General features: G+C 44.5%; 1 protein-coding gene across 1 annotated transcript in view; it reads right to left on the bottom strand.

The window, feature by feature from the left end:
• The window catches only part of LOC146640141 (C-myc promoter-binding protein-like), a 94,901-nt gene that overhangs the window by 8,889 nt on the left and 62,156 nt on the right, over positions 1–23,856 (bottom strand). The window contains exons 19-31 of the mRNA XM_085350219.1: positions 20,365–20,506; positions 15,256–15,384; positions 14,861–14,953; positions 13,564–13,683; positions 13,141–13,290; positions 10,869–12,052; positions 9,753–9,987; positions 9,175–9,266; positions 8,916–9,091; positions 8,103–8,264; positions 6,376–6,556; positions 5,389–5,643; positions 5,075–5,192 (exon numbers count right to left, since the gene is read on the bottom strand). Of these exons, the coding sequence (XP_085206345.1) occupies positions 5,075–5,192; positions 5,389–5,643; positions 6,376–6,556; positions 8,103–8,264; positions 8,916–9,091; positions 9,175–9,266; positions 9,753–9,987; positions 10,869–12,052; positions 13,141–13,290; positions 13,564–13,683; positions 14,861–14,953; positions 15,256–15,384; positions 20,365–20,506 (3,037 nt within the window). The remainder of the gene's footprint in view (positions 1–5,074; positions 5,193–5,388; positions 5,644–6,375; positions 6,557–8,102; positions 8,265–8,915; positions 9,092–9,174; positions 9,267–9,752; positions 9,988–10,868; positions 12,053–13,140; positions 13,291–13,563; positions 13,684–14,860; positions 14,954–15,255; positions 15,385–20,364; positions 20,507–23,856) is intronic.

The raw sequence follows: 23,856 nt of genomic DNA, 5'->3' as shown, positions 1-23,856 counted from the left end.
ACCGTCTTTACCAAGCTGGATCTGCGCAACGCTTACCACCTGGTGCGCATCAGGGAGGGGGATGAGTGGAAGACCGCGTTCAATACGCATCGGGGCCACTTTGAGTATCTCGTGATGCCGTTTGGGCTGACTAACGCCCCCGCAGTGTTTCAGGCGATGGTTAATGATGTCCTTCGTGATTTTGTTAACCGTTGTGTATTTGTGTACTTGGATGACATCTTGATCTTTTCTAAGACACTCGAGGAGCACAAGGTCCATGTCCGGCAGGTCCTGCTACGCCTTCTGGAGAACCGGCTCTTTGTGAAGGGGGAGAAGTGCGATTTCCACGTGGCGTCAGTGAGTTTTCTGGGCCACATTATCGAGAAGGGGGACTTGCGGACTGATCCGGAGAAAGTGCGGGCTGTGGTGGAATGGCCTACTCCTCCTGATCGCCGCCAAGTGCAACGTTTTTTGGGATTCGCCAACTTTTACAGACGGTTCATTCGTGATTTCAGCAGAATCGCTCTCCCTCTCACTAAACTCACCTCTCCCAAGGTTCCCTTCCAGTGGGATTCTGCCGCTCAGCGAGCCTTCGCCCTGCTCAAGGACAGGTTCACCACCGCTCCCATACTCCGGCAACCGGACCTTACACGGCAGTTCGTTGTGGAAGTGGACGCGTCGGACTCCGGGGTTGGGGCAGTTCTGTCTCAACAGATGGACGGTAAGCTGCACCCGTGTGCCTTTTATTCTCGCCGTCTCTCCCCAGCAGAGTGTAACTATGACATCGGGGACCGGGAGCTTCTGGCCGTCAAGCTGGCCCTGGAGGAGTGGAGACATTGGTTGGAGGGAGCAGCACAACCATTCATCGTCTGGACGGATCACAAGAATCTGGAGTACCTGCGCTCGGCTAGACGTCTCAATTCCCGGCAAGCCAGGTGGGCACTGTTTTTCGCTCGTTTTGACTTCACTATCACCTACAGGCCAGGAACACGGAACGTAAAGCCAGACGCCCTGTCCAGGCAATTCTCCATCACTGGGGAGGACTCGGACCCTGAGCCTGTCCTCCCGGCCGCCTGCGTAATTGGAGCCATCTCCTGGGAGATCGAGGGGCTCATCCAAGAGGCGCAGGAGACCGAACCGGATCCTGGCACTGGTCCACCTGGTCGCCTCTTCGTTCCTTCAGCCGTCCGCTCTCAGGTTCTCCAGTGGGCTCACACCGCCCGCTTTTCATGCCATCCTGGGGTCCTCCGCACCTGCTCGTTCCTCCGACGTTACTTCTGGTGGCCTGCTATGACTAGGGATGCCAAGGAGTATGTAGCCGCCTGTTCGACCTGCGCCCGGAATAAGCTTTCGAACCGCCCTCCACCGGGTCTTCTGCAGCCTCTCCCTACACCAGCTCGACCATGGTCCCATGTTTCTTTGGACTTTGTCACGGGCCTGCCGCCCTCCGCTGGTAACACCGCCATACTTACCATTATCGATCGTTTCTCCAAAGCTGCACACTTCGTCGCCCTCCCGAAGCTCCCCTCGGCCTTGGAGACGGCCCGGCTCCTCACCTCCCATGTGTTCCGTCTTCACGGGATCCCCGAGGACATCGTCTCGGATAGGGGGCCGCAATTCACGTCCCGTGTTTGGAGGGAGTTCTGCTCCGCACTGGGGGCCAAGGTCAGTCTGTCTTCCGGTTTCCATCCACAGAGTAACGGGCAATCGGAGCGGGCCAACCAGGAGCTGGAAGCTGCCCTCCGCTGTGTCACTTCGCACAACCAATCGACCTGGAGTGAACAGCTTCCATGGATCGAATACGCCCACAACAGCCACACATCCTCCGCCACGGGCAAGTCTCCCTTCGAAGCGTCCCTGGGCTATCAACCACCTTTGCTCCCGGCCATCGAAGGTGAGCACTCCGTTCCTTCTGTACAGGCTCACCTCCGCGGGTGCCGTCGTGCCTGGCGGGCGACTCAGGCTGCCCTGCTCCGTACTAAGGAGCGGAACAAGACCCTCGCTGACCGTCACCGGACACCGGCCCCCGTGTACACATCGGTCAACGAGTATGGCTGGCTACCCGTTTTGTGCCGCTACGGACTGAGTCGAAGAAGCTGTCTCCTCAGTTTATTGGCCCTTTTCCCGTTGAGGCCATTGTGAACCCTGTGTCTGTCCGCCTCAAGCTGCCGCGCAACATGCGCATTCACAATGTCTTTCATGTGTCTCAGGTCAAGCCGGTGCTCTCCAGCCCGTTGTGCCCTCCCTCCAGGGCCCCGCCGCCCCCCCGGCTCGTGGATGGTCAGCTGGTCTACAATATCACCCGCATCATGGACTCCCGGCGCCGGGGTCGGGGTTTTCAGTACCTGGTTGACTGGGAGGGCTACGGGATAGAGGAACGCTCCTGGGTGCCTCGAGCTGCTGTCCTGGATGGTGCCATGCTCCGGGACTTCCACCGCAGGCATCCAGGTAAGCCTGGTGGGTCACCGGGAGGCTCCCGTTGAGGGGGGGGTACTGTCATGGTCTCCGTGCCTGCCCGGTCGGCCCCACAAGGCTACAATTGCTGTTGCTGTTTTCTCCCTCTCTGCCTGGGCGGAGCTCACTGTGGGCTCCCACCCTTGGCCCACACACACACCTGACAACACTCACCCATCATCACCGGGAGCACTATTTGAGGCTGGAACACAGATCCTCTCGTCGCTGGATGATTGTACCCCTAACGTTAGTGTTCTCACAGCTCTTGTGCTTCATATCCGTGACTTGTGATTAGTTGGTGACCTGCCTTCTCGTCTGCTTCAGATCCCCCCCCCCCCCCCGGACCTGCGACCTCCCTGCTGCGGGAAAGTGTGTGAGTGTGAGAGAAGAAGACGTGAGCGAGTTACCCTGTGATTTCCCCCCCGGAGTTTTGGATCCCTTCACTGTACATATATTGCACTGCACTGTAAATAAACCACACCTTGGAGATACCTTACCGCTCTGCGCTTGAATCCCTGTACCAGATCGTGACAAACATAGTATGATTTATATAAAACTATTTCTGAAGGTTAAAAGTTGCAATATATTTAGAAGCTAACTTCTAATAAATAAGAATGTCAAACTTTACACAGATTGCCTGTTAAACTACAAACAGTAACAGTGTTCAGGAGTGGCAGCGGTCGGTGTTCAGTACCCAGCCCTTTAAGCACCACACGTTGCTGAATGTCCTCATTACAAGTGGACAAACACAGCGGACAGTCACCACAGATGCAAACCCACGTTCAAATACAGAGCAGGGCTGTATTTGAGGCAAACATGTCAAAACCACCTCAGAGTCAAAGTCTCAGTAAGATTTTACACCGCACAAACACTTTCATTCCAACACTGGGAAACCAGCCGCTGACTTTCCACAGACAACACTGCAGTGCAACAAGCAAAGGACACAGAACAGAGGGAAACAGCCAGAGCAGAGGACAGCACACAAACAACAGGACTCATCTGAGGCCGTCTGCAGCAGAGGTGAACACTCACTCTCTAACAACAGAGTACAATTAAGTCCTGCAAGACAGAGAGCAGACACAGCCTGTTAGCACACAGATCGGCCACTGCGCCTCCTCCTCCGTTAAACAGTCAGTTACTGCAGACATGTTAGCACCAGGCTGTGGTATTCGCCCTCACAAATCCAGCTGTTCCCAGGACTAAAAAAAAAAGAAGACCCCCCCCCCCCCAAAAAACAAAACAAAAAACCCTGCAACTTCAGACTCATTTAAACGACCGGGCTTTTTTTGAAATTCTAATTCTCATTTTAATCCTGAATATCTTTTCTTTAGTTTAACTCACTCTTGTGATTGGAACTTGGAACATAACAAGTTTCAATCCTGAGAAATGCTGAAAAACAAAATAGTAATCGATGAGCATTTCCATCCTTTATCTGTTAGTAAGGACAAACTGGATTACTTATTTTTAAGCATTTTTAAGCATACTGTATAAAGCATTTTAGTGAAAGCTTCTGTAATTTTTCAGCCACGCATTTCATAAATAATCTTATTATGTTTTACTTCGTGCTACTTAGAACTCTGTGTTACAGCCCTGGCCATAATTTGGATCACAGTGGCTGGATTTAGTTCTGTGTGTTCTGTTAAGAGTCTCTGGAGGTCATTCCTGATTGGAGAGCTGGCAGCTGCTGATTGGTCCCAGGGTCAAGTGGCTGTTTTAAAAACCCTCTAAAGCAGTTGTCCTGACAGCAGCCCCGTCCTTTGTGTGGCCTTTGTATGAAGACTGATAAACAATACTACTTCTTCCTAACTTTGCTACCTAGTGTGGATTTAGGGGTGTTTAATTGTGATGGATCTTTGGGAGAGCAAATGACAGTTACATTTTCTTGTCTTTTGATTGTCACCAGTCAGGCTTTCATTCAAGTTTAGCCCAGAAAACTTCCAGAAACCTCAAAAGAAAATATAATTAGAAAAAAATGTGCATCTACTACTACTACTATGTGAATATTAGAAGTCGGTGGAACTAATTCAAATTTACTGAAATTATTAAAACACAGCAGAATATATTCAGTTTGTAACTGTAATTAAAAAAGTTTGAGGCGAGCCCATGTTTGGATTTTCTTTTGTTTCCCACTTTTTTGTTAAAATATGGACAAAATTAGGCAGATGGAAATGTACTTACTAATATTATAGATGAGTGGTCTCACCTTTAAAAACAATATTATTGTTCAGCATATATACACAGGAGGCTTTCTGATCAAACTGCTTCTAGAATATATATACAGTTATTATTTAACATTGTTGAACATCTGTACTAACATTAAAACGAAGTGAGGCAAAAAAAGCTTATGCATAGATATGTTTTATGCATATATGCAGGCATATACTCACCCTAACACACATAAATGTGTTAAAAGGGTTTTTATTGAATTTCATAAAAAACGTTAATTAACTTACCTAACACACACAAAAAAATCTCTCTCTGTTTTTGGTTGAGAGCTGCTGAAAGAACCTCCATCTATACGCAGGTTTTACAATATTCTCTTCTTTTTTGTATTTTCATTTTGGACAGACGGTTACAGGACCTGAGCAAATTTCCCCAATATCTGAGGAAATAGAAAACATGTCCAAGCAGTGCAACTCACTGTATGTGTTCCAGAGGATGTACAGAGGCTGGATGGGGTCCTGGTGCAGCTTGAGGTTGTCCCACAGGATCTGGATCAACACATGTTTACTGTCCTCAGACATCCAGTGGTGAGGGATCTGAGAAGAAACAGTGTGAGTCAGACGTGCCAATGCTGAAAAATGCTGTGAAACAAAAAAATATTCCTTTCTTTTTTCTTCCATTATCACAAGCCATTGGATCTTTTGTGTGTGTGTGTGTGTGTGTGTGTGTGTGTGTGTGTGTGCGCGCGCGTGTGCGTGCGCGTGTGCGTGCGTGCGTGTGCGCATGTCCGACCTGGGAGTCTCTGTTGCAGTGCTCAGAGGTGAGGATGAGACCTGGCAGGTTGCTGGGTAGGTCCAGCCGTCTGAAGTACCAGACCAGGTTCCAGTAGATGATGGGGTGATGGTCCACCATGTCAGCCTCTGTGATCACTGAGTCGCCCTCGTTCTCCAGCAGACTCTCGAGCTCCTTCCACAGCACCAGTGGGCTCAGGTAGGGAACCGTCACAGGCTCTGGGTTGTGAAGCCGCCACTCCATACTCAGTGAGTCCTGAGTGTCACAAAAAGAGAACTGCTTAGGTTCACAGCCAGCTTGTGCTCTAGAGCCACGATCTGGCCTGGGAATTCCTCTGTGTGGGCTGCAACCCAGCCCCAGATAAGCAGACGAAAGTGAATGACAAATGGTAATGGCCTGCATTTGTATAGCGCTTTTCTAGTCCATAGGACCCCAAAGCGCTTTACACTACATTCAGTCATTCACCCATTCACACACACATTCACACACTGGCAATGGCAAGCTACATTGTAGCCACAGCTGCCCTGGGGCGCACTGACAGAGGCGAGGCTGCCGGACACAGGCGCCACCAGGCCCTCTGACCACCACCAGTAGGCAAACATGGGGTTAGTATCTTGCCCAAGGATATTTGACATGCAGCCAGGATGCAGCCTGGGATCGAACCACCGACCTTCTGATTAGTGGCTGACCTGCTCTGCCACCTGAGCTACAGCCAAATGACTTATTTATATATGCAGGAGATGTGAGTGATTAACATTGTTATGGTTAAATATTAATGAAGACAGGTTTGAAGTTATCCAACACAAAGGGATATGCAGCAACAGGTTTTTGTTTTGGTTTGCATTATTTTCAGAACTGGACGTTTTAAAACCTGTCTCTCCTTTCATTGTGTATTTTGTTCCCAGAGTAAACTACTAGAGGTACCGAACATGAACACTTAAGTTCACGGATTCAAGACATGCCGTACACACACCAGTCCAGCCTTACCGTGGCTTCGTTCAGACAACTGGGCAGGCTGCCTGATGTTGGCAAACAGCAGTTGTGTCGGGTCGTTTCATCCAGAGGACCAAAGGCGCTGACACTACGGGCTATAGGAGCTCCAGAGGATAGCACCCCCTGCCGGCGTTCTACGGGTATATTGATGCCTTGATCCCTGGTTGACCGAGACCTGCAAAGATACAGCAAAGACAATTTGGCCCTTTTTCCCATAGACAATACTGACTATTTGAACATAGGGTCAATGATTAGGTATAGTGTTACTTTTCTATAAACAGCAACACTGATTTCTTTAGATCACATTAAGAAATTTCACTCTGCCTTCGAATTACAAACTGTATATTTTACAGGAGAGTGTCAGGGCAGCAACCTGAAGCAAACAGTGACTCAAAGCACAGCAGGAATGAAAACCAGAGTGGCTGGAAGAGAAAATTCAGGTTTTAAATGGCCAAGTGTGAATACTAACTTTAACCAACTTGAAATCCTGTGGCATCACCTGACTGATAAACTGAAACAGGAGCAATAGTTCAAAATCCCTTCTCATCCTGCAGCTAAAGGATGTTTTCACATGTTCAATTATTTGCCCACTGTGTACTGAGCTGTGTTTAATAAAGACCAGACAAATTTTCATGGTATTAATTTATTCAACTTGTACTTGTCTACACTTGGATGCAGATCAGGGAACATAATTCAAAAGCAATTAATGCCACAATTGTGGTAAATACACATCTGTTTGCTTGCTCTATGTCAAGTATTTTAGCGATATATCTGTTTCTGTTCATCCCTATTGCTCACACATTTCATAATCTCAAGTTTCCCCCCAAATACCTCACAAAATTGCACCTGCACACACACACACTCACACAGGCACACACACACTGAGCTTTGTTAGGACAGGTGATGCAGATTCACTGCTCTTTTACAATGCAGATGTGGAGTGTGTGGATGCAGCTACAGTAGCTTTTCAGTTCAATAGCATTGTGTAACCAGACAAGCTGCATGAAGATGAGCAGAGGTCCACAAATAAATTAAAAAAAATAAAATCATACAGCACATCTAAAACTAAACTACAGGAAGAACAAAATTTTTAATGATGATGATGATCATCGCACTGTATTTCAGATCTCAGGCCATAATAACATTGTAACAGTTGTACAAGACACGAGGTAAAAGATACGGAAGCACAGACAACAAACAAACAGAACAAAAAGAAGTCCTTTTAATCTGAAGGTGTCTCAACAGTGCAGTACTTATTTTAATTTATTTTTTCATATTTTAGACAAAGCACCATCTTTTCATGTTTTCATGCATTGCTTGTTAACAAATATTGTGAAAGATTTTAAAAACATTTGTATGATTATTTGTCTCACTAACATGTTTTGATACTAAATTTAAATCAGAAATGAGCAAAAACATAAGTAGCCAAAAGCTCCACTACATTCAGGTGTGGTATGTTAGCAGCAGCTAATGTAGCCTCAAGCTTTTCATTATACAACAAATGTTTTGTTTATCTCTGTCAGTCAGTAATTGTGTTCTTTTTACTGTACGTGCTCCAGTTTCAGTCAGAGGGTTTCATTTGTCATTACTGTCCACACTTTAATTCTTAAAGAATTTCTTAAATTTTCAAAAGAAAACTAGCAAATATTTTGATTTTGACAAGAGCATGTAAACAAATGTAAATGTAAGAATGTAGTTTAACACTGAGTATGAGTGCATACCTTGCTGAGCACTCCTGCACAGCAATCATAGGGGACTGAGGGGAGATAGCTGTCGTGGGACAGGGAGTAGACAAGGTGGATGTCCCTGTGTCCAGCCCTGTGGAGGCAGAATATGACGAGGTCGTCGCCTCATCTACTGATGGGCTGCCCTTCAGGAAGAGCCTGCAGAGAGGAGAGAAAAAGGAAAAAAAAAACATTACTTAATCAGTACTTAATAAGACATTTCTCAAGTAGTGGAACTTTAAGTAGAACTTAATCACAATGAAGGTTTTGTGCTTGTCTGTATTCTTCTTACTTACCTGAAGCAGCGTTATCGATACTGAAGAGAACATCAAGTAACAGAAATAATCAATTACACCTGTGGGGTTCTTTGCTTTTGAGACCAAAAGCACTCAAGTCTGGAGCCCACTTACAACATTTTGGTGTCGTCTAAAAAAATGATATGACTTTTAATTTAGTCATATCTCCACTTGGATGTGCTTATGCTAAAGCTAGGCTAACACAACATCCATAAAGTTCTGATGAAGGTCACCTTAGTTTCAGTGTGTTAAACGCGTAATAATTAATGACTAAGAATGTACGTGTCTCAACTCTAACTTTTGGTTGAACTTTATTTGAAACGAAGCAAGCCTTAGATCATTTAAAAAGTAACTTTACATAATTCTGGCATTTAATCAATATGGACGGAGGGGGAAAAGATGAAGGGGAGAAGAATTGAAGGTGATTTATTTCATCTTTTTTGACAATATAGTCAATAGTCAACAAGCACATAAAAACAGCATACACACATACAGCACTTGAGCATTTGCCTACCTGCCAGGTCCTCGCATGTCCCTGATCTCCACATTGAGGAACGGCAGGAATGGGTTTCCACAGAAGGGGCAGGTGGTGTTCAGGTTGGAGTCGTCTGCTGTCCAGCCGGCCATGATCTCCTCATCATACACCAGGCAGTCGCAGGTCTTACAGCGAGAACAGCTGGAGATCAGCAGCTGGAGGAAGAGGACACAGACGCAGAGACACGTTTAGCTTCTGTGGAAGATTAGTTTTGATATTTTTTATCTTGCAGTTTTACCTCCATGGCGTAGTTGTTGAAGATGCTAGTGTTGCTGGTGTACCGTGAAGAGCTGAGGTCCGACTTGTCTGGCAGAGAGAAGCCAGGCAGTCCTGCATCAGGATGAACAAACTGTCAGAATATGTGAGGGGGCAATTATATTTATTTGAATTTATTCTTTATTCTTATCAGACTACTTGTCATTTTCCATCTTGGTGTGTTAATGTTTGCCATAAAGAACAGGCCAGACTACTGAAAGCAGGTCTAAAGCATACTGTAGATAATCAAATTCTATATTCTTCTATACAAACTGCAAAGCTTTGTTTTTTCATTGACTACACTAAAGAGGAAAATACAGCGATAGCGTTTCTTGGTTGATAAGTAGAAACCCGTTGCCTAGAATCAAGCATTTATTTATACAGTGCTTTTCACATAAACACAGAGTGCTTTATGAGTCCAACACAACGCACATGAGAATGATATTAAAGAAAGAAAACAAAGCAGCACGAAACAGAAAGAAATTAAAAAATAAAAAGCAAAAAATGCACAATTTTTTAAAAAGGAAAAAGAACATTCATTTGAGTGAATCTTGTGCTGACCAGGGAGCAGAGATGTGGGTCTTCCGTAGCTCGATCCTGCAGTGGGACTGTCCAGATGGCTGCGGAGGGGGCTGCGTCTGGGACTCCTGCGAGGTCCTGGAGGGCCAACAGGGCCATTCCTCAATGGAAAGACCATTGAGTGCTCTGTGTCTCCAGAGTCCTCATCTAACAGTGAGGAGCAGTCTGGATCTCCCGCACCGAGGGAGGACACGCTCAAACGGTCACTCTGGCTGTCCTGGATGAGGAGAGCAGAGCATTTCAGTTTTTGCCAGTCTAACTTCAAACTTTCACAGCAACTGCAGATTATTTTAAATGACTTATTAGTAACTCTGACTGCCTCCAAGAAGATCAATGTAAAAATATAAACGAAACCACAGCACGAATCACTCAAATCTACAGGTACAATATTTAGTTGCTTATATGAAAGAAAACAAAAAAACAACAAACTGTGCTACTAAATTGTGCAATTTATTTAGGTTTTTCAGGGGGAAGAATTCACATGGATAATGTGAAAGTCTCAAAAACTCCAATGAGGACACACATTTCTGAAATGTCTCACAAAAGGAACACTCACACAGTTTGCACATGGCAGGAGAAGATTATGTACTGTCTTTGGGAGAGATTTTTGTTTTGTGGTGTTTCTTCTCTATTGTTTTGGAAACTTTATAATAAAGAGCAGAACACAATGACACAATTACTAATGCAGGATTTCACAGAATCCTGCTGGACGGCCACAAGATGGCAGCAGCACACAGGCTTTGGTCTCATTCATATGCTGAGTTATAGAATAGTTAATAGTTGATGTAAGTCACTGGCACAAACTTGTTACAGTGTAGAAGTACAGATTCTCTATCAATAAGACTACAGGCGTTTGCACAGTAGTTGGAGATATTTTTCACTTAAAACATACATTATTGGTTTAAAATTAGGGTGTAAATTCACATCTAATACTGTAAAACAAACAAAAATGGTGGCGTCAGCCAGACGATTTTGAGAAATCTTGAGGTTCCTGTGAATTTTCTCTAAAATATCAAAATCAAACTAAAGCCTATTTTGTATGTGGTCAGCACACCATATTTATTTTTTTCAATGAAAAGAGAGAGCAGGACTCTGTACCTTGGTGGGTGTTGTGTATGTGGCAAGGCGCGTGTACCAGCGGCTCGCTTTCTCTGCTACTCCCTTCCCAGCAGAGAACATGCTGGTCTTGAACACATCCAGTGTTGGCGTCAGGAGTGTATCTAAAGCAAAAGAGGAGGAGGAGAGTGAAGGTGACGTCAGGCTCATCCTGTCCGCCCTCTCTCTGTAGGGGCTGGGTCGAGGACTCGGGCTGGGGGTGGTGCTCAAGCTTCGAGTTGGAGGCGAAGACCACAGATGTTGGCGCGAGATGGGCTGCGAGGGCGATGGCGGCTGGAAGGTGCGGGAGCGAGACACTCCTGCAGTCCTGAGGGGGGAGCTGTGGGGGAGGCTGGCTCTGCGGGAGGAAGCAGAGAGTGAGGAATGGTGGAGGAGGACGGGGCTGGCTGGGTCCTGGAAGTCCAGACTGGGCGTGCGGCTGCTCAGCGGGCTGCCCATGTGGTTCATGTAGAGCTCAATCTCCCTGGCCAGGTGCCTCCGGGCACTAGGAGTGCTGGCCTGGTCCCCCTCCGTGTACCGTTCCTCATTTTGCTGATCAGACTCTGCTGCCAGGAGGGAGAGAGGGTCGTAGCCTGTTTCAATACCTGTGCGCTTCACAGTGCCTCTGTTTGTCATGGTGCTCACACCACCATAGCTGGCGCTACGTTCAACAGCTTTTTTATAAGGTTTTGCCCCCTTAGAGGGCTTTTCGAAATCCAAATCCTCCAGATCAAAAATGGCCTCTGTAGTGTTCCTGTCCTCATCGCTGGAGTCCTGCCGCTCCGCCTCCTCATCCACTTCCCTGTGATCACTACTCCTGGCAGCGTGTGACTTAGCAGCTACCCCCTCGAGCCCACCCAGAGCCAGGGAATGAGGCCTCCTAGCCTTAGTGAAGTTGGCACCAGCGAGGATTTTAGCATCTGCGCCCAGGTGTCCTGCGATTTTATCTGGATCAGTTTCACCCTGGCTCATGCCCAGGCCCAGGACAGTGGTGCCACTCCCACTGCTTCCCACAGTGTCACCACTCAGCCGACGGCTCTTTACACCCTGCCAGTCAAGCGCAGAGCCACTGCTGGCGCTGCCCACCACCTCCTCCAGAGTGCTCTTATGTCTCCGGAGCAAACTGTTTGTCTGAATCTCACCAATCTCATCCAGGGAGGTAGTGAAGAGGAGACCTGCAACGTGGTCTGGCAGACAGGGAGAAAGAGAAAAATGGCATTTGTATCAGGAGATGGCACGAGTGAGCAAAGGAAGTGAGATCACTTGACTTGTTAATTTTCAATGTTAGAGAAAAGATCATGGCCTCAGTCCAGCTTGTGCACATGAGGAAAGACACCAACTATAACTACAGAGGAGCCTTTCAACAAGGAACACCCAAAAAATAAAGCTGTGAACTGAAACAGCTAAATAATTTCAACTGTTTGTCACAAAATAAAAGTATGAGTACGGGTAAATTGTCCAAGGCACTCCTATGTTTATATTGAGGAAATCCCAAAAAGAAAACCTTGAAATGTGAATTACAGCAGAGAGAGACAGTTAAGGTACCACATTAGAAAATCTATTAAGCTCTAAAGTCTAAGGAGCTTGGAAAGAAAAGCGTCTGGACTTCTTTGAGTTGCTTGAAGATGTTTCGCCTCTCATCCAAGAAGCTTCTTCAGTTCTAAGGGTCAAATGGTGGAGAGTCCCAGATTTAAACCCAGTGCAAGTATCCCCCCCAAAGAGGGACAAAGGACCCCCTGATGATCCTCTACCTAATAACATGAGCCAAAGTGTGAAAGCGGGTGTGGGTCACAATCAGCCAGGGTTTCGGGTGAGCTCATTGCGAAACCTGGCCCCACCCTATCATGTGATTTCCTGAGGTCAGATGGCCCAGTATGTGAGTGGGCGTTAAGGCGTCTGGGAAGGGATCTCAAAACTGGATTATAGATGGCAGACAGTTGGTGTCGTAAACCACCGCCTCTGTTCAAAGATGGTCGCTCACAGTGGACGTAAATGGCTTCTTTCACTCCTCTTTAAAACCATCTGTCCTCTCTGTCCAAAATGTGAATGTTGGCATCCTCGAAAGAGTGACCTCCTTTGTCCCTCTTTGGGGGGAAACTGGGTTTAAATCTGGGACTCTCCACCATTTGACCCTTAGAGCTGAAGAAGCTTCTCGGATGAGAGGTAAAACGTCTTCAAGCAACTTAAAGAAGTCCAGACGCTTTTCTTTCCAAGCTCCTTAGACTACGATGACTGAGAACCTTCACAGACATTAAGCTCTAAAGTTTGCAACTACCTGCGCTGGCGGAGCTCTTGGGTTTACAGGCTGAGTCATCAAATGGACAGCTGCTGCGAACAATGCCACGGGGTCTGAAGGAAGAACTCATCTCCAAGTCAAGCTGAGGGAGGCAATCTTTGCTTCCCTTGGCACTTTCTGTCTCTGACACTACAAACACGAAAAACAATTACAATTTATGCACACAGCACAAAACACACCAACATTCTTTAAAAAAAAATTAACTGCAGGACAACAAACAACTGAAAGCTTTGATGTTCATGAGAAACCAAAAGGAATGAATCATCTCTAGAGGAGACAGAAAGATCAAGGCAGAGGAAAGGGAAATCCCACGTGGCTACAATGCTGCCAAGTTAGGTTTTTTTTCCCCACAGTTAAAGGCAAAGGAATATCAGGTGACATCAGATCAGACAAAATACTGACAGGAGCTGCAGTCGCTCTCCTTCTTGTCGTCTTTGTCAGGGGCAGAGTCCTGGCCAGCGGGGTCTCCTCTCCGCACCTCCTCTTTTGACAGGGAATTATAACCCAAGTCTGACTGATCACCTAAAAAAAAGAAGGAAAAAAAAAAGAGTACAACTTGGGTGAAAGACAAGGACAAACACAGGCAGTGAATTATCTGAATATCTAATTATCTACCTAGTAAAGCACAAAGTCACAGAAATACACATCACACACACGGAAAGTGTAAGCAGAGGGACAATTCAAGAACAAAGTTGAGGTCCAAGCCCTTTACTTCCATGTTGTATGCTAGATAACAACACTATACACTGCATTGCGCTATGGGACTAAAATCTTACATGGACAGGAATCTACTGTAGCTTTACACTGTAGGAAGAGAGATACATGAAACATCTATGAGAGAATGAACCAGTGAGCCATTTTCTTCTCTTTATCTTCTCAGTTCTGCCTGGCACATTGTTAGTGCTGGGAGAAGGCAGAAAAAACAGCTAAGCTGTACTGGATAAAGGAATCCCCCCCGAGGCACGCAGAGATCTACAGTTACCATATAAAAACAAACTGCATTTTTACAGCTGCTAATGATTCTGACTGCTACGGCTCGAGGCTCACGCTTCCATCTGTCTCTAAAAGTTTTCGGGGTCCTCAGGCAACGAGCTGATTGATTCGTTCTCCTCTTTCATCCTCCACACGAGCCTTTGTGGCAATCACCTCTAAATAAACCATGAGGCTGCACAGCTCAGCTGTGATACAGCATAGAACAACTTGCAACTGACGGCGAGTAACACAACTCCAAATCCTGGAGAGTAATAACCAGTTAGCTGCACATGGAGGTCCTTCCCACCTGCTGTGCTGTGAGCTGTGTCTCACTCTCAATCTTTATGCACACGAGGCGACGCTTCCTGCTGAGGTGCCATCTCCATGATTAAAATGATTTCCGTAATCAAAAAGAATGCATCTCTGGATAATTACTCGCCATAATTGACAAAGACAAATCACTCAGTAGTGAGAGTGAGAGTAAAACTCGTGGGAAAAATGAGCAAGGAAATAGAAGTGGACTTTGATGTGCTGGATGGAGCAATGACACAGTGGAGGAAAGAAAGAGGAGAGGAAGTCACAGGGAGGAGAGCAAGAAACAGTAACACGTAACAGTGACAATGACAATGACGAGCAAAATAAAAAATGTTGCAGAGCAGCTAAGATAGATAACACAGACAAACGCAACCAGAATCAGACAAGGCTGACTGAGAGAGAGAGGGTTTACCTGGGTGGAGGGTGGCTTCTCTGAGCTCAAAGCCCCCACCGTGTGAGTGCGCCACCGGGGCCCTGGTGCCCAAGCTGCCGCCCCTACAGCCGACTGCATGCGAGGGCAACACAGGCAGGGCCAGAGTGAAGGCAGGTTAGGGACAGAGCAGAGCAGAAACCACAGCCGCAAAAACCAGGCGGCGATCATGGATGCACAAAAGGATTAACAGGAGGAAAAACAGGAAGCGGAGGAAGGGAGGTGTAAATCGAAGAGGGAAATGAGGAGTAAGTGAGTTGGTGAGTGGATCGAATGAGGAGGGAGGATGAAAGGGTGACAAAAAGAAAAGAAAAAGATGTTGAATAAGATGGCTGCTATTGAAAGATGGAGTCACGCAGCAACCATCTGAAGTGTACCTGTGCTAGATCTATCATCAGTGGGGTCTACTTTGATGGAGTCGGCGGCGTAGGGGCCCTGCTCGACCAGGTTAGTGTCGGCAGAGCTATCCAGGCTGCCGTGACTCACAGCGTCCAGGTCGCTGCCATCTGCCCAAAAACAACAAAGCGTTAAAGGAGGCTGGTGGCGTTTAAGCTCAACAAGACACAGCCGCTCTATTTTTACCTCTTTTTACATCAATTACACCAGTTTGGATTGCATAGAAAATTCATTATTTTGTGGGTGGAAAGAAAAACGTGTTTTCATTTCATGAAAATTAACTCATAAATATTTTAAATGAAAATTAATGATTACTTAAAATTAGAGATGGCACGATACCACTTTTTTATGTCCGATACCGATACCGATATCATAAATTTGGATATCTGCCGATACCGATATGAATCCGATATAGTGTTTTTTAATCAACAAAACTGTTTTTTAAAATATCTTGCTGCATTTTGCAAGTCTGCAAGTTCATACTCAAGTTTAAAACAACAACTACACTAAAGCTATTCTGTTATACCTGTATACAAAAAAAATATTTCATAGTTCAGCAATACTGATCAATCTAATAAACTTAGACCTACACCATCCTCCCTATTCTGGTATTTTAAAGAGTACTTAGCATAAATATTAAGCAACCTAACTAATAGGGTTCCAACTCCCAGCAACAACAAAAATAAATAAATAAAAAATAGGGAACCACCCCTCACGCTCCACCTCATGATGCTTAATCAACGTAATCAACCTTAATTTGATGCAGTGTGAAAAAAAATGCACAGAAATCAATTATTTTTCAAGAAATATTAAATAGATTCAACATCTTTCTTCAACAAAATTGCAGACTGCACAGATGGTACCTTCCCAAAGGAAAATGTACTATAGCTTACTAGGGTATATATATTAGACTTAATAGTCACTATATACAGTAATTGACTTCTATTCATTTTACATCAAATTAAAACTTTGGGTGTCAGATAATTATTTATTAAAAGCTAGACATTTTAAATGAGAATAAGAAAGAAAAGTATGTCTTTGTGCCCCCTTTTCCCAGTTAATGCCCTATCGGCCCCCCTGGCTAAACTTTGCTAGATCCGCCCCTGCACAGTTACCAGCCGTCAGCTACGTAGAAAAAGATCCTGGTGTAGAAAGTAATATTAAATAAATTGTAACAACAGCTTATCAAGCTTAAACATGCTGCTGTTGTTCAGCCGCTGGTTTGCTCTTTCTGGTGCAAAGTGGACCAAAAACAAACAAGAGAGACGGACTCGCCACAGAAAAGCCGATCAGCTGATCATTAGCAGTTTCAGATTGAAGTAGCAGCCGGAGAGCGAGAGGCAGTCGCTCGCTAAGCTTAACGTGGGAATGCTTTACAAACATTCAGAGATGGACTTACACACTTGCTTTACTTCTCTCGGGGATAACTTTGTCGGAGATGAAATGCCAGGTTGCTAGCGAAGCTCCAAATGCTATCCAGAGCACCGACAGGTCCCGCATGCCACAGCTGCTCTATCACGTGATGCATACTGCTCCGACGTTCTGAGGCGAGTTACGGCGTGTTGCAAGTTTTGTGAGGTGCTTTCGTGATATTTAATGGATCGGATTACATTTTTTATTTTTCTCCGATATCCGATCCAGTAATTTAGGTCAGTATCGGACCGATACCGATACGTAATATCGGATCGGTCCATCTCTACTTAAAATCACACTGGAGTATCTTTGCAGGCGTACAGATGCCCATTTTGAGCAACCATCACCCCTGTATTGGCACAGCTAGATGAGTGTGTGGAAAAATCTGCCTCTGTGGGTTCATTTATATTCTCAAATGTCCAAATGACTTTTTCCTTTGAAACAGGATTTTTGTTAAAAGACATTAAGTTTTGTTGATGTAGTAAACAGATTTCATACAGCACGAGCACCACGGCCTCCACAGAACAGCACAAACTGACTGACCAAAGAATAAAGAAGACCTCGATGCACAACTGAGTGAGATGATGTCAGAGTCTCTAATTTGTCAGACAGACACCACACAGGTCCTCAATTGGAAGCCTCACTGAATGGTACCCATAGGAGCCAGACCATGACGTTTCAGGAAATGTTCTTTCTCTCTTCCATGAAAAAGTCTTCATTTCTCTCACTCCAGCAACTCTGACTTAGTTCAAAGCAAAATATTTTTTTTTGAAAAGCATTTTGGGACTAGATTAAAAACAAAGCTGATGACGTGAATACGTAATGCTTCTTTGATCAGCACGAAGTCAGCACTGCACTAACATTGTCAATCTGCCTTTTATTACATAAAATGTAACACATCAGGTAACATAGCGTGCCACTGATAACACAGGAGTCATGGTTTATGAAAATGAGCCTCTGTATATTTATATCAGATTTTTTAATTGATTTTCTGTCTAACTTATGGCTCAGTCACACTAGAGTAAAAACAGGACAGAAACCTCCTCATGACTAGAAAAAAATCCATGGCTGCCTGGTGAGCTTCACTGAGTTTCTTTCATTGATTCATTCCAAGTAGTAGCAGCTACCCGCAGGGTGTCCAGAGGTTGAGCATGCAAGACCCTCAACATCTGGGTGACCCTTTATGAGTGCAAGGTGATTGCACAGGTTGCCTGGTGGGAGGCAACCTGTCTCCAAACAATCTGCAATCAGTCTCAGGCAGACTGGCAAAGTTTTGCAAATAACTGCTGTTGAGTTTGTAAAAACTGACAGATTACCAACATGTTGCAGTCTGGTTAGCTTCATATATAAAAGCAAGGTTGCTGATCACTCGATCATTTTGCAATAAAAATGCTGTCCTGCAGCAACTAGAGGAATTTCTCTTTCAAATCTGTGAGGTTCTGGTTGAACTCTGAATGTAAGTACTTCATTGGAATTTCTTTTAGGGGTGGGTTTGTTTCTGTCTGCGGGTCCACGCTTTGTGTTTTCGCCCTTTATGCGCTGATTCTAAAGCTGTTAGTTTGATGTCTCTCCAAACAATATTGACCGAACCAGCAGCAAAAGAAGATCCAAACTACGCTTCACATAAACATCGTCATGTTTGATGTTTGTCGTTCTTACTTTTACTGTTTTGCTTCGACCACGATGCACAGCTCTCTCTCACTCTCTCTCTGTATCAAGAACAGTTTCCCGTCTAAAAATCTGTTTTCTTCATTATTTGCTTGCTTGTTACGCACAAGTCTACCGTTGTTTACAGCTCTGTCGGCCGAGTTTTTTTTTCCGTTTTATATACTTCCGAAAAGAAAACCTAATTTCTGCCGTTCAATACTGAACAAATTTAAACTTTTTAAAATTATGCAAAACGCTTAGCCGTGTCGCTAATAAAACCGCTGTAACTTCAGAGGTAATGTTCATGTGTTGATTAATGGTTTTCTTTCGTTTTTTGATGTACTGCAGAATATTTTTATAAAATCCCAGGCCAGGAAAACCTTCATGTTTTTCTGTGTTTTATCTTCAGCTACTTTGACACAAAGGCATCTGCTGTGATGCTCACACCTTTGATAAAGTCTTGCGTGTGTCAGCTTCCTTTTTATAGATACAAAAATATGTAAATGTACTGATCTGAATTATAATATTTCTGACTGTCAAAATTTCCCAGATTCAAATAGAATTGAATCGAATCGAATCGAATTAAATCGAATCGTGGATCGAATCGCTTGGGGACCCTGTGAATTGGAATTGAATCGATTCTAGAAATCAGTGACGATACCCAGCCCTAATTTCTTTGTATGTAGACGGCAACAGATTTTTTTCACAAACAGACTGCATATAACTGCCAATTCACTCACATGTCCTATTCCCATTTTCATGCTTGAACGCATGACATTTCTTTGAGGTTGGCAACTGCACACGAGTAGTTACAGACACGGGCCCTTTGAAGAAAATCCAATTATATAAAACAGTGGTTGTAACAGTTCACTTGGGTTATACAATTTGCCCAAATTTCCTAAACTGTAAATTTATTAGCAGGATAATATCTAGTAATTTTGTGTTAATTATAAGGAAGACAGGCTCAGCTGTTGCACATAAAATTGATTCATTCTAATTAGCTATTAGCGTAGACTAAAGAGTTGTTTGACAGTGCACATGTAATGGAAATTTGTTGTGTACTATAAATAAGATATAGTGCAATTGTGGCTTGTGTGCTTCTTGTGCAAGGATGAGTGTGTGCTTGTTAAATGGGAACACACAGGAACCTTTGGCTCTTTCAGACTGAATCAGCACTGAACTGTGGAGAAGAACACAATGCACCCGTTGCTAACAGGCAGTATCTTAAAAAAGCAGGGATTAGCAGGCTGGGGATTAGCATGCAGTGAGTGTGCAGGTGTTCACTGGCATGCAGGGGAGTTCAATCGCATGCTGAGATAGCTGTGTTTTAGAGTTTCACCTTTCAACTGTAATATAGGTGCAAATTTAATTTTAGGAATGGTGGACAGGTAGAATTTGTTTTCAGAGCTTGACATTCATGGATGGGCAAGTCTGATAGAAAAATGTGAGGGAAGTTTGCTTGGGCTTACAGAAGGTCCAACTGAACTTACGGTCAGATGTTTTGCATGTACTGCTGATGTTTTTATTATTATGAGAAGAAAAATCAGTAGTGCTCCTTTTCTTCTCGGCTCATTGCAGCGGCATGTGAGTATTACACATCATTAGTTTTAGTTGCAGTCCTCTTTAATGTACTGCACCTGAGCTACTAATTAACCATCAAGCCTGGAAAGCAACATCAGCAGTGCATTTTTCCTGGAGTTTGGTTGTGTGTTCATGTTTGTCATTGAAATCATAAGTAGATTTAAGCAGGAAAAAATGCTAACGAGACAGTCTGTGGCTCTTGTGCTGCAAGCTGCATGCTCAGTGTGTCATCTGCTCTGCCTGCAATGCTACACTTACTGCTTTATTGCCAAATTTGATTAGTTACATCCAGATCTTGTGGAGTAACAGTATTTCAAGACTGAATGCAAATCACCAGGGGACGTGTCAGGTCAAGGACTCTGACTCTCTTCATTAAAGATGACAGACTAATAAGAGAAAAAGGGACATTTCTTTTCTCAGGAATGCAGACTGTTACTGATCACAGTTACCTGACAGAGGGCTCTGGGTGAGGGGTGCGTGTCGTCGTAGTGCCCGTTTGAACTGCGCCACGCCCAGTATGACATTTCTTAGCTTCATCCACAGGAAGTATCCTCCTCTGGTGCTGGAGGGCCATGTGCTCTCCAGTACCGCCTGGGCAAGGAGCAGGACAAAGAAAATGAGGACGGATGTGAGGATAGGATGACATCAGGAGGGGAAACAGATTCCTATCATATCATGAAAAGAAAAATGTTTGCTGCCAAATTAATTCAAAAATAAAATATTTTCATATTCTTCTCCTAAATGAGCGTGACAAGTCTGACGAGCGTCCGACTTGATTCAATTTATTTCGACTGAATATTTTGAAGTGACTGAACTGAAATAGGACCGATCTCTGTTCCATATAAACCCATCTTGAATGAATATTTTATCAAAGGCATTAACTGCACTGGTATTAGATCTACAGTCACACTCAAGATCAGAAGAGCAGAATTGCAGCTGTTGGTGACCAAGTCACGTTCAACAGGCTGATTGGGGGGGGGGGGGGGCTCCCTGGAAAAATAACAATAATAATAAAGAAAAGTGATACGCAGCCGAACAGAACTGGGTTTATCACACCGTCGTTTTTTGTATGCAGGTTCAGAAGATTTCATTAAATAAGGTCGCACTACTGAGCTGTCAGCAGTGACAAGAGGGCTAGAGAAGAACCACATTTTGTATTCAAGGAAGAACTACTTTTTAGGCTGAACTGAATGGCATCGATGATGATATCCTGAGCAACATGAAAAAAAAAGCTTGACATTTTGTGAATTGTGCTTCGTGAGGGTAGTTGGAAGAATATGACCCTCATATTGCTCCAGTAAATGTGACGCTACAGGCAGCAGACCGTTTAGTTGGGCTTAGTTTAAAAGAAACAGAAGAGCAAGTGGAAATGATACCCCATTTCTGCCAAGGGCTAAAAGAAAATCCCTCTGCTAACATCTCTGGAACTCATTAATTAAAACACTGCAGCTGTTTGTAAAGTTCATCACCTGCTGGTTCTAGTTTCATACTGACAGTTGAACTGGCTGAAAACAATATCCCATTTTACATAATTAAAAGATAAATGAGATTTAGTTTTAAATGAGATTGACTGACTTCTTACTCTGATATAACAGTCTGACTATGAACCCAGTCCAGCCTCGTGTAGTGCAAAGACAGATCCATATGAAAGAGCACTGATGACAGAGAACAGTTGGTATGGTTTGTCTAACCCACCGAGGCCAAAAATCTGCAAACATTAAAACCTGTTCAGTTTGCTGCTGTGATGTCAAAGCTCTTCTCACTGATCATGCAATGTCGCATTTATGCTGAATGAAAATCCTTTATTTATTCTTTGACATGTGACATACAGTGGGGCAAAAAAGTATTTAGTCAGCCACCGATTGTGCAAGTTCCCCCACTTAAAATGATGACAGAGGTCAGTAATTTGCACCAGAGGTACACTTCAACTGTGAGAGACAGAATGTGAAAAAAAAATCCATGAATCCACATGGTAGGATTTGTAAAGAATTTATTCGTAAATCAGGGTGGAAAATAAGTATTTGGTCACCTCAAACAAGGAAAATCTCTGGCTCTCACAGACCTGTAACGTCTTCTGTAAGAAGCTTTTCTGTCCCCCACTCGTTACCCGTATGAATGGCACCTGTTTGAACTCATCATCTGTATAAAAGACACCTGTCCACAGCCTCAAACAGTCAGACTCCAAACTCCGCCATGGCCAAGACCAAAGAGCTTTCGAAGGACACCAGGAAAAGTATTGTAGACCTGCACCAGACTGGGAAGAGTGAATCTACAATAGGCAAGCAGCTTGGTGTGAAAAAATCAACTGTGGGAGCAATCATCAGAAAATGGAAGACATACAAGACCACTGATAATCTCCCTCGATCTGGGGCTCCACGCAAGATCTCATCCCGTGGGGTCAAAATGATCATGAGAACGGTGAGCAAAGATCCCAGAACCACACGGGGGGACCTGGTGAATGACCTGCAGAGAGCTGGGACCAAAGTAACAAAGGTCACCATCAGTAACACACTACAACGGCAGGGAATCAAATCCCGCAGTGCCAGACGTGTTCCGCTGCTGAAGCCAGTGCATGTCCAGGCCCGTTTGAAGTTTGCCAGAGAGCACATGGATGATACAGCAGAGGATTGGGAGAATGTCATGTGGTCAGATGAAACCAAAGTAGAACTTTTTGGTATAAACTCAACTCGTCGTGTTTGGAGGAAGAAGAATACTGAGTTGCATCCCAAGAACACCATACCTACTGTGAAGCATGGGGGTGGAAACATCATGCTATGGGGCTGTTTTTCTGCCAAGGGGACAGGACGACTGATCCGTGTTGAGGACAGAATGAATGGGGCCATGTATCGTGAGATTTTGAGCCAAAACCTCCTTCCATCAGTGAGAACTTTGAAGATGAAACGAGGCTGGGTCTTCCAACATGACAATGATCCAAAACACACGGCCCGGGCAACAAAGGAGTGGCTCCGTAAGAAGCATTTGAAAGTCCTGGAGTGGCCTAGCCAGTCTCCAGACCTCAACCCCATAGAAAATCTGTGGCGGGAGTTGAAAGTCCGTGTTGCTCGGCGACAGCCCCAAAACATCACTGCTCTCGAGAAGATCTGCATGGAGGAATGGGCCAAAATACCAGCTACTGTGTGTGCAAACCTGGTAAAGACCTATAGTAAACGTTTGACCTCTGTTATTGCCAACAAAGGTTATGTTACAAAGTATTGAGTTGTATTTTTGTTATTGACCAAATACTTATTTTCCACCCAGATTTACGAATAAATTCTTTACAAATCCTACCATGTGGATTCATGGATTTTTTTTTTTTTCACATTCTGTCTCTCACAGTTGAAGTGTACCTCTGGTGCAAATTACTGACCTCTGTCATCATTTTAAGTGGGGGAACTTGCACAATCGGTGGCTGACTAAATACTTTTTTGCCCCACTGTAGGTACAGATCATTGCATGCTCCCCTGCCCTGGGCAACTTCAAGTATTTCATTTATTTAAATTAAATGTATTTATTTTTTTATTTTCAGTTTAGTTTTCTATAGCTATGGATCACCTCAGGTTCTGCTGTTTTTTTACTTTTTTATATGGAACTATATGAATTTAATAGGGAATGAAGGGCAGAGTTAATATTTAAGCATGCTTATGCAGATTTCTCATTCCCATACTTGGACTTCAAACACCTACAGAAGCATAAAAGAGGAAGAAAACCCACCTGTAACTGTGAACACAAAGCTTGTGCCAGAGTACAACTCTGCCACCTCCTGCCTCCAGGCCATCTATTTCTAAGGGAAAATATGATCCTCTCAGGTGTCAAAACACTACCCTTAGTAACCTTTACTGCAGCCTTGCCTCTTGACAGTCTGCTCCCACATCAGCCAATTTACTTTTATGCTCCCTGGTTCAGCAGACCAGGGGCAGGTTACAGTGATAACAGGGATGTGG

This window comes from Diplotaxodon limnothrissa, linkage group LG1, assembly GCF_057381915.1.
Source record: "Diplotaxodon limnothrissa isolate DT_005_m linkage group LG1, D_limnothrissa_male_GT1.1, whole genome shotgun sequence".
Lineage (NCBI taxonomy): Eukaryota > Metazoa > Chordata > Actinopteri > Cichliformes > Cichlidae > Diplotaxodon > Diplotaxodon limnothrissa.
This window is presented reverse-complemented; position numbering and strand designations above follow the sequence as displayed.